Source organism: Magallana gigas, chromosome 2, assembly GCF_963853765.1.
Source record: "Magallana gigas chromosome 2, xbMagGiga1.1, whole genome shotgun sequence".
Classification (NCBI taxonomy): Eukaryota; Metazoa; Mollusca; class Bivalvia; order Ostreida; family Ostreidae; genus Magallana; species Magallana gigas.
The window spans coordinates 24,957,342-24,971,409 of NC_088854.1; the positions used below are offsets into that span (position 1 = coordinate 24,957,342).

At 33.5% G+C, this 14,068-nt stretch overlaps 1 protein-coding gene across 2 annotated transcripts; it reads right to left on the reverse strand.

The window, feature by feature from the left end:
• Window positions 1-495: 495 nt before the first annotated feature.
• Window positions 496-13,941, reverse strand: LOC105339473 (sister chromatid cohesion protein PDS5 homolog B). 2 transcript variants are annotated; one of them, XM_034445679.2, is made up of 34 exons: window positions 13,829-13,941; window positions 13,085-13,192; window positions 12,719-12,913; window positions 12,283-12,369; window positions 12,078-12,175; window positions 11,496-11,622; window positions 11,073-11,153; window positions 10,772-10,912; window positions 10,544-10,659; window positions 10,196-10,436; window positions 9,950-10,101; window positions 9,579-9,692; window positions 9,418-9,450; window positions 9,159-9,256; window positions 8,924-9,063; window positions 8,525-8,740; window positions 8,222-8,312; window positions 7,953-8,022; window positions 6,560-6,683; window positions 6,273-6,428; window positions 6,113-6,181; window positions 5,598-5,734; window positions 5,320-5,443; window positions 5,010-5,214; window positions 4,577-4,691; window positions 4,056-4,188; window positions 3,843-3,965; window positions 3,692-3,745; window positions 3,272-3,417; window positions 2,532-3,053; window positions 2,366-2,398; window positions 1,702-1,827; window positions 1,468-1,599; window positions 496-1,120 (listed from the first exon to the last, which is right to left on the reverse strand). In XM_034445679.2, the coding sequence occupies exons 2-34, from the start codon at window positions 13,178-13,180 to the stop codon at window positions 1,015-1,017; spliced, it is 4,401 nt and encodes a 1,466-aa protein (XP_034301570.2). In that variant the 5' UTR covers window positions 13,181-13,192; window positions 13,829-13,941; the 3' UTR covers window positions 496-1,014. The 2 variants fall into 2 exon arrangements, with proteins under 2 accessions (XP_034301570.2, XP_011443345.3); XM_011445043.4 differs by lacking the exon at window positions 2,366-2,398.
• Between the last annotated feature and the right edge of the window lie 127 nt (window positions 13,942-14,068).

The window sequence follows — 14,068 nt, forward strand, 5'->3', positions numbered from 1 at the left end:
CAATTCCTTCAGACAAAATATCAGATACTGTATATTCTGATTCTGTGGCATCTTCTATTTCCCAATTAAGAAAAAGGGGAAATTATTCCAACTGGTGCACACAATTTTTCTGAATAAAACAAAGATCTGTCCACAAGTATCTGTGATTTCAAAGCTGTGGTCTGCCGCGTTTGTACTGCTTTGTACTCTATAGCCTATCTGGTTTTGTTCAACTACACAAATATTTCAAAGTGAACAGTTGTCAAACAATTTAATGATTTGCTAATCAAAATCTTCACCCAAGTTGAAATGTAATACAAGAGAAGTATGGACCCAACTTCTCTTAGTCACAGTCCGGAGTCCGCATATTCCCAATATAACATACAGTCATGGTTTGCAACGATGACATTGACCTACTCCTAATCTTAAACAATTGCCACTGGTTCTAATCTCAATATCACTTAAGCAGATGTCACTTCATTTTGTGTGAAAGTTCAAAGTAGTCAAATACAAATATTTACAACTTTTGAAATTTTATTCCATATTAAATACTATTGTATAAATCAAAATAAAATACAATATTTCTTCACATGATCTCAACAGTTCATGAACAGAAATCTCAAACTATCACAAATAACACATATACTCCAAGATAAGAGCAACAGTCTTACATAGTTTGTGGGATCGAGAAAATTGTTTCAGCTGACCTGGTTACTTCAGCCAGAGGTAAATTTCTTACATTGAAGTAAATAAGTTGCTGCCCAAAACTGACAATTACAAGGAACTGCCTATGTGGGTGATATCTTTCTTTTATAAAATATTTCAAATTCTTTGAACACATTTCATTTCTCTCAATGAAGAACTTGATGGATGACAAAACTAAGCTATCCTAAAGATTTTCATGCCATGGATAAAATTGTCAGAGGTGAACTTTTTTTTCACACATACAGGACCTGACACAACCACTGGATTCATCGCATTAAAAACAAGAGCTGCCTTAAATATTATGAGTCTGTTAGATCAGTAGACAGTTTGTCATTTTCTTCGCCCCCTTCCTCGCTTTGATGCTGAAACTGGCTGTGGCGACTCGATTTCCATGCTGTCTTCATCTGTTCCATTCGCTAAAGACCGGGCTCTCCTTCTACAATTCAAAATTGATTCAAATGAATTTTTAATTACACGTACATACATGTATTGAGACATTTTAAAAAGATTTGAGCCTCTTCCCCCTGTATTGTTATAGAAAACACCTAACAAGAGTATACATGTATATCAGTAATCAAGCTTAACTTTTGACCCCAGAAAACATAATGGTTTATGCTAAGATCACTCTTGAGTATAAAGTTTCTTGACTTCACTCAATCGTAAAATTCCCCCTTCAGAATGTTAAAGGAGTTAACCTTCTGAAACATTTTCACAACTTCTGTGAATGTTGATTCTTTAAAATCATTTCTAAGAAATACAATGTCAATCAATATAAAAACTTACACATTGCGAGTGGACACTTTGGTACTGAACTGGTCGACTTTAAGCTGTTTGGTTGCCTTCCTTCCTTTCACTGGAGTTTTATTTCCTTCAGACTCAGATTCTGACTGAATCTTACTTCTTGTTAGTGTTTTCCTATAACATATACATGTACATGAAGTTATCCTCCATGATAAATCAAACTAAAAGTGATCAAAAAGATAAAACATTGGCCGATAATCTTCATACAGCCCTTACCTAGATGCTGCGGTAGATGAGGTTGCTTTTTTACGAGGTGAGCTTTTGACCGATGATGATTCACTCTCCAGACTGATTGGTGATGAAGGTTCACTCTCGGAGCTGTCTTGCTTCACTACGGCTGCCCTATTCATCAAATTACATGTAAAATTGTGAATTCACTTAAAAATTAGATATATACATATATATATTCAATGTATGTAAACATGCAATCAGAGTGTATCATTTTTTCAAATGAAACTGGAATGATTGGGTGGTGTTCCCTTTCACATGAAAATGTTGCCAGAAAAAGAACTTTCTAAAACACTTCTTCTGTTTTTGCAAATGAAATAATTAGATAATAGCAGATAACCAGGTTTGAACAACTTCACAGTAATAAATTTGTATTTATAATAGAAAGAAAAATCTTGATTTATAAGTAAAATACAAATTTAAGTTTAACATAAAATGCATTGTCTATATCATCAAGAGTACTGCCATTAATTCAGAGCTATATATTTAATTGAAGATTTTCTTAGTACATTCGTCATACCGAAAATCATGCTCTCAACAATTAAAAGAGTCAAAGAAAAACCCAACAAAGTTGGTAAATTGTGAAAATTATATAAAATAACAAGCAAAAATAAAATTAACATGAATTTGATCAACTATTGGTAAATCTTACTCGTTATCTGCAAGCATAGAAAAGACTGGACAACTAAGAAGTTAGAGGAAAGATATTATAACTCCAAGAGACAAAGCATTCAAATGGATCCACACTCAAAAATATGTAAGCATTGCAGTTTTCTTTTCCTATGTACATGTAATTAACACATCTCTCTTTTGCATACCTAGCTCCTCGAGTTTTTTTAACTGGTGATGATTCTTTGGATGATGTGGGTGCAGATCTTTTCCGTGATTTCCCTACAGCATTTTTGGGACTGTTTTTTGCTGGTGATTTAATATTAGAAGTTTTTTGTGAAGCACCATTAATTTGTTTGACTTTTGTCACTTTATTATCACTATTGCGGCCCCTTTTTGGTGAGGAGTTGGCTGACGAGGAATTAGAATTAGCTTGTTTTGGAGGTCGTCCTGGCCTTCTTGGAAGATTCTCCGTTTGTTCCTGTTCCGATTGTTCATCTGAAGAGCTACACTGAGTACTTAATTCCTGAGACTCTTTAGAAGAATCCAAGTCTGAATCTGTCTTTTTATTCTCTGCAACATTCTCTTTCTTGGCACTTTTTCGGCCACGTTTCTTTGGACCCCCTGAGGATTGGTTTTCTTCCTGAGAATCTATATTTTCTTTTTTAGAGCGAGGTCTCTTCGCTTTCTCTTTAGGACTCTTCACTGGAGATTCCATGTCATCAGATTCACTGAAGTATACATAAAAATGCAATTCTATAAAACATGTTAATATATATGTTTCCTCTCCTGCACTAAAAAACAACAAAAATCTACATTTTATTGCATCTTCATACATGTTTTCAATATTCACACCAACAAAATTGAGTTCAAATAGTATATAATCTTAACATGGAGTCAAATTAGATAATGCCTGTATATGACTATATAGGAAACTCAATATGCACACCTTTGTTCTTTCTTGACTTTTTTTGGTCTGGCTGGTTTGGAGGATTTTTCTCTTGGAGTGTATGGTAAAGGATTAACTACTGGCCCTGGACATGCTACAATTTCTGGTTCACTTGGTGCCAGAATTGAGTCATGAACACCTTTCCTCTGCAAAATTAAGGATTGATTTGAGACAAACACATATTATTGTCTATGCCCTACATATGTGTTGTGGAAATTACATTTAATTTTAAACATGTAAACGTATCATTTTAAAAGTACAAAAGTGTAGAAAACAAAATATACAACACATTTATAGACATGTTTACATGTATATACCCGCATGGCTAATCCCCAGACAGAATTTGCAAACTATACTTTTCAATCAAGTACAATAAACCAGAGTAGAAATTAGAAATGCTCTTTCAGGAAAAAAACTGACCTTGTGTCCTTCCACCAATTCTTTGGGAACATAAATTTTGGTATTCATATATCCCTAAAAGTTAGGACAAGTTCAAATATTATAAAATAAAATATGAAAATACTGGTACATACAAGTATTATGAAAAATCAGGAGAATCAGATGTACAAACCTTGGCCTGCTTGACAAAACACTTGGATGGGAGGACTGGTTCCACGTTGGAATCTTTTAAAGTGATGTTTGTGGCTTTGCTCACCAATAGCCCTAGTGCTATATCACAGACAGCATACAGTTTCTGTAATGTTAATAACATGTACATGTACTTTTTGTGTATTTCATTGCAACTCTAAACACAACAAGGTATGAGTTCTTGTTCAGTTCTTACTTTGTTGGATGCTTCATCATCTGGATCCTGAGCATCTTTGCACTGTTTGATGTTTTCCAACATCTTTCTAAAGAAGGAGTAGTTGCAGTCCTCACTTTTACTGATGAGAGGTTCAATTATAAACCACAGACACCTGGGCAGGAGAAAGAACAGCTCAGTGATCACAAAACCTCAACATTACTATGAAACATAGCTAAATGTACATATAATGTACTGTAGATTCCTAATTAAACGCAAGGAATTAATTTCCACGTAAAATCGCGAATAGCAACCCTCGCGGATTTTAAAGTCTCGCTTTTATTTTTTAGACAGTTTTGAACTATTGTTAATTATTACAAAAAAAATGGTGATCGCCATTTTTTTTTATTTTTGCGATTTGATACAAAACAGCGGACTCGGGGAATCAAGTACTCGCGTAAAAAAAGGAATTTACAGTATGACACCATGAAACCTTAGAACAAAACTACTTGAAGTAAAATTGAATGATGTTTTCCAGGTTTAAAGATTTTACACTGACTTACTCCTTAATATTCTTTAGGATTTCTAAATGCTCATGAGACTGAAGATCTGGATCGTGTGCCAGGAGATGAATGGCGTAAGGTATGGAATATTCAGGCATGAAATGGAACAGGCGAGCTGAAATTAAAATTCATCAGTTATATGCAAGATAAAAAGTTTGGTAATTTGTTTACAATATACAGCATGTCCAGTTATTTTCGCCACAACTTACTTTTTCTTTTTTGTGACAACTTTAAAATTGCAAAAAATAAAATATCAAATTTGAATCATGTATTTGTTGCTATAAGAATCTTTTCTAATCACAATAAATAAAAAAAAAAAACACAAATAAAAAAGGTTAAATATTTACCAATTACCTAATTATTGCAAATTTTCCACTATGCAGAAAAAAAAACCCCAGCAGATATTTTAACTGAAAGGTTAAAGAACACATACCCCCTATGGATGGATTTTGTTTGATGTAATCCCTTCTTTTTGATATGTTTGCATGAAGGAAGTTTTTGATTTGGGCTCTCCTTTCTTTCAGTGGGTCATTAGCTGCCAGGCTGAATATACTCATGTATTCCAGTGGAAGTCTGAGCGTCATCAGTCCTTTATTCAACTTCAAGGCAAAGTTAAGCCTCACATGGTAACAGCTATCCTGTTATTCAAACAGAAATAAACATTCAAAATACGACATAGTCTTTCAAAAATTGAGGTGTACCAATCTTATCACATTTGAACAACGACGGCATTAGTTACTTACATTCATCAACAGAGCCAATGCTTGGAACTGCTCCCTTGTGATGAGGTCTCCGTAACACTTGTACTCTGCTAGCTTGAGCATACAGCATCCTGCCTGAAGCCTTAGTCTGGCCAACTCTGGTTTACTACCAAAACAACATTCCTCATTAATATTCACCATTCAACATTGCAAAGCTAAAAGACTCAGGTTTTATGACAAAACAAACTTTCCTGATTGATATTAATGCTTCTAAAATTTCCAAGCTAAAAGACAAGGTTCATCAAAGACAATTTATTTACTTGATCATGCCCTTTTCCATGAGGTCTCCTTCATGAATAATAACGGTGTAAAGTAGTCTTAGAGTGGAGGTCCCTGAGTTGTTAGCATTGCTTTGTAGGCCCTCTAACCACCTCACCAGCATTTTCATAGCTTGTAACTGAAACACATTAAATAAAACAATGCTATCATATATCAAATGCCGACCACAAAAGCAGTTTTGTTTCTCTCAAGCTACTTTTATAAATGTGCTTTGTTTTCCATATCAATTTACTCATTATATGTACATGCATAAAGAGATCTTGTTAGATTATTTTGAAATGCCTGCTGCTCTATTATACTTGCTTTTAAGTACATCTCAAATTTTTACATGCAATCCTACTCCTTTCAGCTGAATAGATACAAATACAGTAAATACCATGATACCTTCAGCCAGTAAAATATAACCTGGTTAAGCTATTTATTCAAAACAAATATGATATGATTCACAATCATTAGCCAAGTCTTAGAACATTTTCAAGAAGCTACATAAAACTACCTTGGCCATTGTTTCCTCTGTGACATGATGTTCAGAGTACCAGCTTTCTGTTGTATCAGGGCCTGTTGTCTACAAAAAAAAAGAACAAAATTAAGTATAAAACAGGATAGATAACTCTAATTCAATAAATCTGCTCTAGAAACGATCATCAATTATTTACCCTGTCCATCATTAGAAGATCTTTGACAATGGTTTTGGAGACGATTGCTTTCACATCAACTGCAAATTCTGTTGGGCACATTTTGGCAATGTGTCCCAGAGCAACAATGGATGTGATGAAGTTGGCTGACTCAGGTGTGAGAGATTTTTTAACATACTGAAGAAAACAATTCTTTATAAATTTCAAAACATAAAATGCAACATGCACTATAGAAATGAATGCAAGCAAGACACTGTATCTGCGTAGGAAATTGTTGTTTACATCACAAGTTTAATATCTAAAATTACCTCAAAGACTTGATTGAGAATGGTTTCCTTCTTTTGACAAACAATTGAAATGCACTTGATAGCATGTTTGCTTTGTTTAGGGTTGCCAAGTTTTGCAGACCTTTGAAGAATTGGCAAAAGAACTCTGCAATGAAAAGTTTATAAAAATCACAACTTTTTCACTCATTGCACAAAAACTACGTAAACTAGAGGTACTGTGAGCAAGCTCACAATTGATACCCCCGCTAAGAAAAAAATCATAACACGTGTATTTTTGCTATTATAGAAAATATTGGATGAATCTATTTCACTGTCCATTTTCTATAAATAACAACTGCTTTATTTTTGAAAACTGTTAATTTTTAGCTTCTAATATTTCCATTAATACAAGACATGACACAGACAGAATTTAGCTTTTTTGAAACAATGACCTTGAACTTTCTCAATTGACCTTGGGTCAAGGTCATGACACACCCTTTAATCATAAGCAATCTTTGTGTAAAGTAAGAACTTCCAATGTTTCCCCATAAGAAAGATATGGACTGGACACGAATTTTGCATTTTTTCTGCCAGTGACCTTGACCTTGCCCAAATGACCTTGGGTCAAGGTCATGACACACCCTTAGGTCATAAGCAATCTTTGTGTGAAGTAAGAACTTCCAATGTTTCCCCATAAGAAAGATATAGACCGGACACGAATTTTGCATTTTTTCTGCCAGTGACCTTGACCTTGCCCAAATGACTTTGGGTCAAGGTCATGACACACCCTTAGGTCATAAGCAATCTTTGTGTGAAGTAAGAACTTCCAATGTTTCCCCATAAGAAAGATATGGACCGGACACGAATTTTGCACTTTTTCTGCCAGTGACCTTGACCTTGCCCAAATGACCTTGGGTCAAGGTCATGACACACCCTTAGGTAATAAGCAATCTTTGTGTGAAGTAAGAACTTCCAATGTTTCTCCATAAGAAAGATATGGACCGGACACGAATTTTGCAGTTTTTCTGTCAGTGACCTTGACCTTGCCCGAATGACCTTGGGTCAAGGTCATGACACACCCTTAGGTCATAAGCAATCTTTGTGTGAAGTAAGAACTTCCAATGTTTCTCCATAAGAAAGATATGGACCGGACACGATTGCACAGACAGACGGACAGACAGACAGACGGACGGACGGACAAGGTGATTCCTATATACCCCCCCAACCTTTGTTTGCGGGGGGTATAATAAATCTAATCCTTCTAGAACAGGAATTTTAATGTCAAAGTTAGTGAAAAAAGTTTGATTATCAAATGATTTTCAAACAAGAATCACTGAAAAAAAAAAAGATCAAGAAAAAGATTTAATGATTTTCCATTTCTCATACTAGTGCAAAGTAAAAGAAATGGATATTCTATATCTCACAAAATACTCACGTGTAAATATTTGGATGTTCTGACTGTAAACTTCTTCCAACATTTATGAAAATCTGGATGGTCAGATCAGCTAAAGAAATAAAGTTACATATTAGATTTACACATAACAAAAGACTACGTAAGTAGAAGTACACTTGTAGGTCTTCCTCACAGATACATGTACTGCAAGTTTCTTTAACTTGATATGCACATATACAGTGAAAGACTAAGGAATGTTAATCATATATAAAAAAAAAAACAAACCATAAACTGCCAACATAAGAACTTACCAACTGCTTCATCATCATGTTTTAGGAAAGATAGCAGCAGTTCAAAAGTCTCTTCTGTTTTAAAGTAGTGAGGATAAACACTTGATAAAGCCTGCAAAAACGAAACAAATTATTTATAAGTAATTAAGATAAAAGTGGCATGTTTTTTAGTTGATAGCTCTATATATATTGCAGACTTCTGTCTGAAAAAAGGAAATATTTTGTTACATGCTGATTTAAGAACAAATTGGAACAAATCCTAAGAAATACAACATGTATACCCTCAAATGAGAAAATTTTGCAATTACAAAGGAATAAACATACCACTAGTAGTCTAACTCCCTTTTCTGCAGCAGAATCAATACCATCAGTAATGATGCCTAGTCCTCTTACAGTCTCATCAACATGCTTCACCAGCATTTCAATAGCTGCTGCATCAAACATCACAGGGGCTATCCTTTCCATCAGAGACTTTATGGAGTTGTAGAACAAGTTATGCTGGCCTGGCCCAGGGCCCCCAAGCTTCTTTAAAATCTCTTTCTGTTAAAACATAATCATCACTGAGAGAATATACATGTACATCATATATACTACAGGGTTATTTTTGCCCAATGTAATTTTCGCTCAGTTTTACAGTTTCGTCCCAGTATTGGTAACATACATCAACAAATGATTGAATTTTGATATACAATAATTGCAGTTAAATAGGTGTCCCAGTCTTACCACCAACTCCTGAGCTTTTTGGGAATTACAATCTGGACCCACTAAGGTTTTAACAAATTGCCGCATCCGTTTATCATCCTTCAGCAGCATGGCAAATTTCTTCATGTGATCATTTGCTTTATTGGTTTCTGGCAGTGTTTCTATGAATTTGGGAAAGAATAAAATGAACTAAGTCAGTAATTCAGAAATATTTACTCTCATTGCATGGAATAACACTATAAATCAAAATTCTTACTAGCAATGCCTGCTAATCTTCTGTTCAGGGGAATGGTTTTCTCTCCTTCCAAGTTGACCTCAACAGCCTCAACCAACTGTGACATCATGATTTTTACACTACAAAGAATATATCATATACAGAAGGGAAGTTAAGAATGTTTAATAAATTCTTAAGAATTACTGCTCCTCAACATTGCAAAAATTTACAATGTAAATGTTATCTCAAGAGCTCGAAAAATCATTCTAAAAATATCTTTGTCAAAAAACTATTAACTTACAGATTTTTGTTCTTCAACATTTCATGGAATGCCCTGGAAAAGTAAAATATAAATGTAATTTAAAGTTAATCTAAATTTAACCAAATATAAATAACTACCTAATATCAACAAGCATCTTACTAATAAGAAATAGACCCCTCTAATTATAACTCATTTCATACCTGACAGCATGATCATCTATTGTTGCATACAATAAATACAATCTTTTCATTCTTTCGGAGACCTCAGCGTTATACTGAACCAAGCATGTGTTAAATACACGCTCAACTAATAGTCTGAAATGTAACAAAAAAAAATCATATTTAATTTATTACTGAAACTACATTATGAATTATTCAAAAAACTTTTCACAAGAAAGGAATTGTATGTTCCTACTAGTGAGGCAATCCAAAAGAATATCAAACTACATGCATTTAATTCATATTTTTACCATATCATTTTAATTTACTCTACATTACATTTGGAGTCAGGGTCCTATTGTTTTTCCTGATAAATTATGCACACTGAATAAATGTGTTCTCAATTTCTTTACCTGTCTTCATTATTACTCTGGTAGTATGCATGAAATACTTTATCTTTCACCCAAGCTATTTTGTCCACATTTGCCTTATTATACTCCTCTATTAAGGCAAATCTTTTGTACAACTGTCCAAGACCTAAGAGTGCAGCTTGTCGAATTTGAAACTGAAAGACAAAAAAATTTTCACTTATAATTTTAATATCTTCATTTTTTTGACAATATTCATCATCTAAAAAGTACATATACAAGAGAGCATACCTTCTTGTCTAATGTTCTTTCTTTAATAAAACTTAACAATTCTTCGGTGCACACTGAAAAGTCATTTTTTGCAAGAGTCAAAATAACATTGACAACTTCCATTCTAACGGTTTCTTCTGGGTCATGCTGACGAACTTTGAGCTGCTCTACGATGTCTTTGAATAACTCGGGATGATGTTGCAACAGAAACTGAGAGTGTGAAACACAGCACTGTCGAACCAGAATGCTGATGTCGTTAAATCTGAATTAAATGAACAATACAGGCCTTAAACACTGATCTTGGCATTTACATGTACATGTTATACATATTCAAATTTCAAATATACAGAAAAATACAGTCCTTCTTACCTTCCAAGAAAACAATTCCAAAGAGCTCTATTCTGATCAGCAAGTGCTGACCCAGGGTCTGAAAACATCTTTGCGAGCAGTTTTGTTACTTTTTTCCTCTCAGACTCCACATTGCTCTAGATAAAACAATCATAGATCATTAAAAATCAATTTTTTTGCTTGATGTTCACCTATTAATGCATTGCACAATAACAGTTTAATATTCATTTTTTAAAATCCTTTAAATACCTTTAATTTAAACTCTAGTTGTGGCAACACAGAGAGCAAGACATTGGGAGAAATTTGATTGAGTTCATAAATCAAATCATACAGTCTGTCAGAGACTTCACTTTCTGAGGATTTTCCCAGCATTAAAGCATTGTTGAAGAACTGCAAACAGAAGAAAGTTCTTGATGTTACTCACAAAATATCAAATAACATGTATCTGAATGTAACAATACCTAGATATTCCACAGATTTGAATAATTAAAGCTTTAAGTCAAGCACTGTTATTCATAAAAGCAAGAGACAGTTGTATGCAACTACTTACTGTTTGGATGAAAGGTTCTATTGCATTGCTGGTTCGTATCAACAAATCTTTGGCTAGCTGATATGCTACCCTCTTCTGTGTCTGAGGAATACATGCAAATTAATTCAACTAGATCCATATACAATTCATGTAAATAAAGCATACATCTTCATTCAAATGTCCATAAACAGAGCATGCCAAGAGAAAGACAGTCACAGTCATGGACGTTGTTTACCGGTAAGCTCCGAGGAGACACGGACATGCCCTCTACTTTTCTAACCACATTATTTTAAATAAACAAAAAAAAAAACCACTCTTTAACTTTGAAAAAGATTAACAAGATTTGCATACATGCATTTGAGAAAAAAAGAACAATTAAATTGTAAAATGTTCTATGGACACATTCAAAAATTTTGGATTGATTGTATATTTCTATATTTATACTTTGTAAGGTTCAATGATGTTGATGAGGATGATATCCAGTAGTTCTTGGGAGACAGCATCAGCCTCTGTGATCAGTGGGGCCATCATGTCCAGGATAAAGTTTCTCACTTTGTTGGAGTGCTTTTCACTAAAACAAGACAAGCTTATTACTCTCTGACAGCAAAACACATGCAAATATTGCATATCCTAAAAAATATGTATTTATGTTAAAATTTTTGTGGATTTCCTTCTTTTTTTTTTTTTTTATAAAATACTTTAAAATTTAATCAACCGTGTAAAATACATTGTATACATAGTGCAACATTTATTCTTAAATGCAGAATGTGCAAATGGATGTACTAAAAGGGCATGGGCGCTTTTGTCAATAGCACTTTATATCATAACATAGAATCTACACTGTATACAGGTCTTATTTTCTACATCAATTAACATGAAAATCAACTTTAGGTCAACATGCGGCTCGTAACCTTGACAGCAAAGACTAATGCCATAGCTCCAGCAATTTTATGATAAATGACAGACTTGCAAATTTTATTTTTTGTTGACATTTTATGTTGACATTTTTCCAACATGTACACATACCTGATTATAGAAAACATTAACTGGAAAAGGCTGCAAAATATCTCTTGGCTGTCCTCCAGTTCGATACAAATATTGAATGACTTAACCCATGCCAAATTCTACAAAAATCACACCATAAGAAACCCATCAAAACATCCAAAAATGAAATTAGTTTTAATAATATATGTTTAAAAGGAAACAAACATGTAAATGTTTTTGTAATTACCTCTAGCAAATAAAAATATCTTTTGAAGGATGGTGCATCTGGCTCTTCCAAACCTCTTAACTGCTTAATGAGGAACATAAATATCTCCTACAACCAAAATGATAACTACATGTATATGAAACATTCTACAAATACCTTAAATCTTTCCAAAAGCTCTTTGAATATCAAATGTATAAAAAGAGTATAAAAGCACTGTTTTAGTATGAAATGTTAGTGCCCATACATTTTTTGCATCCAAAAAAAATAAAAAATGGGACAAATAGGTAGACCCCCCCATAAGACTTGCAAAAAATATTTGGAATATGAATTTTGAACAAGGGATGTATTCATTCTTATATATCCAGGAATGTTCAACCAATAGGGAAATAACTGCTGCATGTAACAAGTGGCAACTGAAAATACATCAATGATAGAATGAAAAATATTGCTTTAATACCTTCAGCTGAGCAGCTTCTGTGTAAGGAGCATCAGGTGCAAAGATGCGAAAAACATCAGCTATACAACAAGCAACCAGTAACCGAACATCTTTACTCTGATGGTCCATGAAATAGTCTGTGGCCAAATACAAAGCTAAGCCACTGTATTGTTCATTGTCATCTTGACCCATGTCTTGAAAAGCCCTGGCAAGGAGCTACAAGAGTAACAGCAAAAATAAAACACAAAGTGATTATACATTAACATCCATATCTATTTCATTTACACCCGTATTTGGTCTCAAAAGATAAAACATAGTTTCTAGTCTGCACAAACTACTAAACTGATAATGGCACTTTACTTACACCTTTAAATGCTCAATACCAACCTTTAGTCTCCGAACTAATTCATCTTTTCCTATTTCTTCATTGACCTCCTTACATCCAGAAGGATACACGACTTTTTTCCCTGCAACGCTCGTCATTGTTGCATTTTGCTTTTTAAAAAAACCAAGAAGTAAACATTATGCCAATCAAAAAAGCAAGTACAGTTATATATAATTGAGGAAGAAATCCTTTTAAAACAAGATATCAAATTGGATAAAAATGGTGTTGTAATAAAAGATTACGCCTTTTTAAAATATTCAAATTAGAAATATCTTTAACAGCAGATAATTTGACTTCTACTTGTTAAGATGAAAGGTAAATTTCATAATTTCTGAAGTTTTTAGACAAGAAATGTTATTAATGAAAGAGTTCTTGCAATATTTTTAAAGAACTTTTTTCAAAAGGCTAAAGATACTCTGGTAAAGTGGTAGTAATTGTCGATGTTGCACACCATTTTCTTTCGACGATCGATACATGTATCTAATATAAGTGATAAATGAGCAGATTCATTACGAAAAATTAGTGGACCGTTTCCTTATTGTCACCATACACGCAACATATAGGGCATTAATTACTACTAGGATATTGATGTACACACACTAATATTCGGCCATTTTGGAAAAAAAATGGTCCTCGAAAAATACGAATATCTCCGAAATGATAAGTAAATTCTTAACCGATGCTATAAATAAACAATTTAAATTGACATTAAAATACATTGCCTCTTTACAAAAATCAATTATTACCTTAAGTGTACCAAAACAATACAATATATTTATGTCAACAAAGACCAAATCCAAACGGCGCCAACTATTCCTCCATATGAGAGGTTACATACATTTTTCGTCATAGGATGAAAGGTTTCATGTGATTGGTCAATTTATTAGAGGAACATTGCTAAAATCCTGATTATAGGCAAAAGTTTAAAATGATTTTACGGCTTTTTGAGATAGATTGGAATAACCTTTTTTACAATTCCAATTTGT

Excerpts from the sequence above, each read along its gene's own strand:
- LOC105339473 (XM_034445679.2), bottom strand. The coding sequence starts at position 13,180 with ATGACGAGCGTTGCAGGGAAAAAAGTCGTGTATCCTTCTGGATGTAAG. Across the intron at positions 12,176-12,282 it reads GATATTTTTATTTGCTAGAG|AATTTGGCATGGGTTAAGTC; the intron begins GTAATTACAAAA and ends TGATTTTTGTAG. Across the intron at positions 4,189-4,576 it reads ATCCTAAAGAATATTAAGGA|GTGTCTGTGGTTTATAATTG; the intron begins GTAAGTCAGTGT and ends TCTCCTGCCCAG.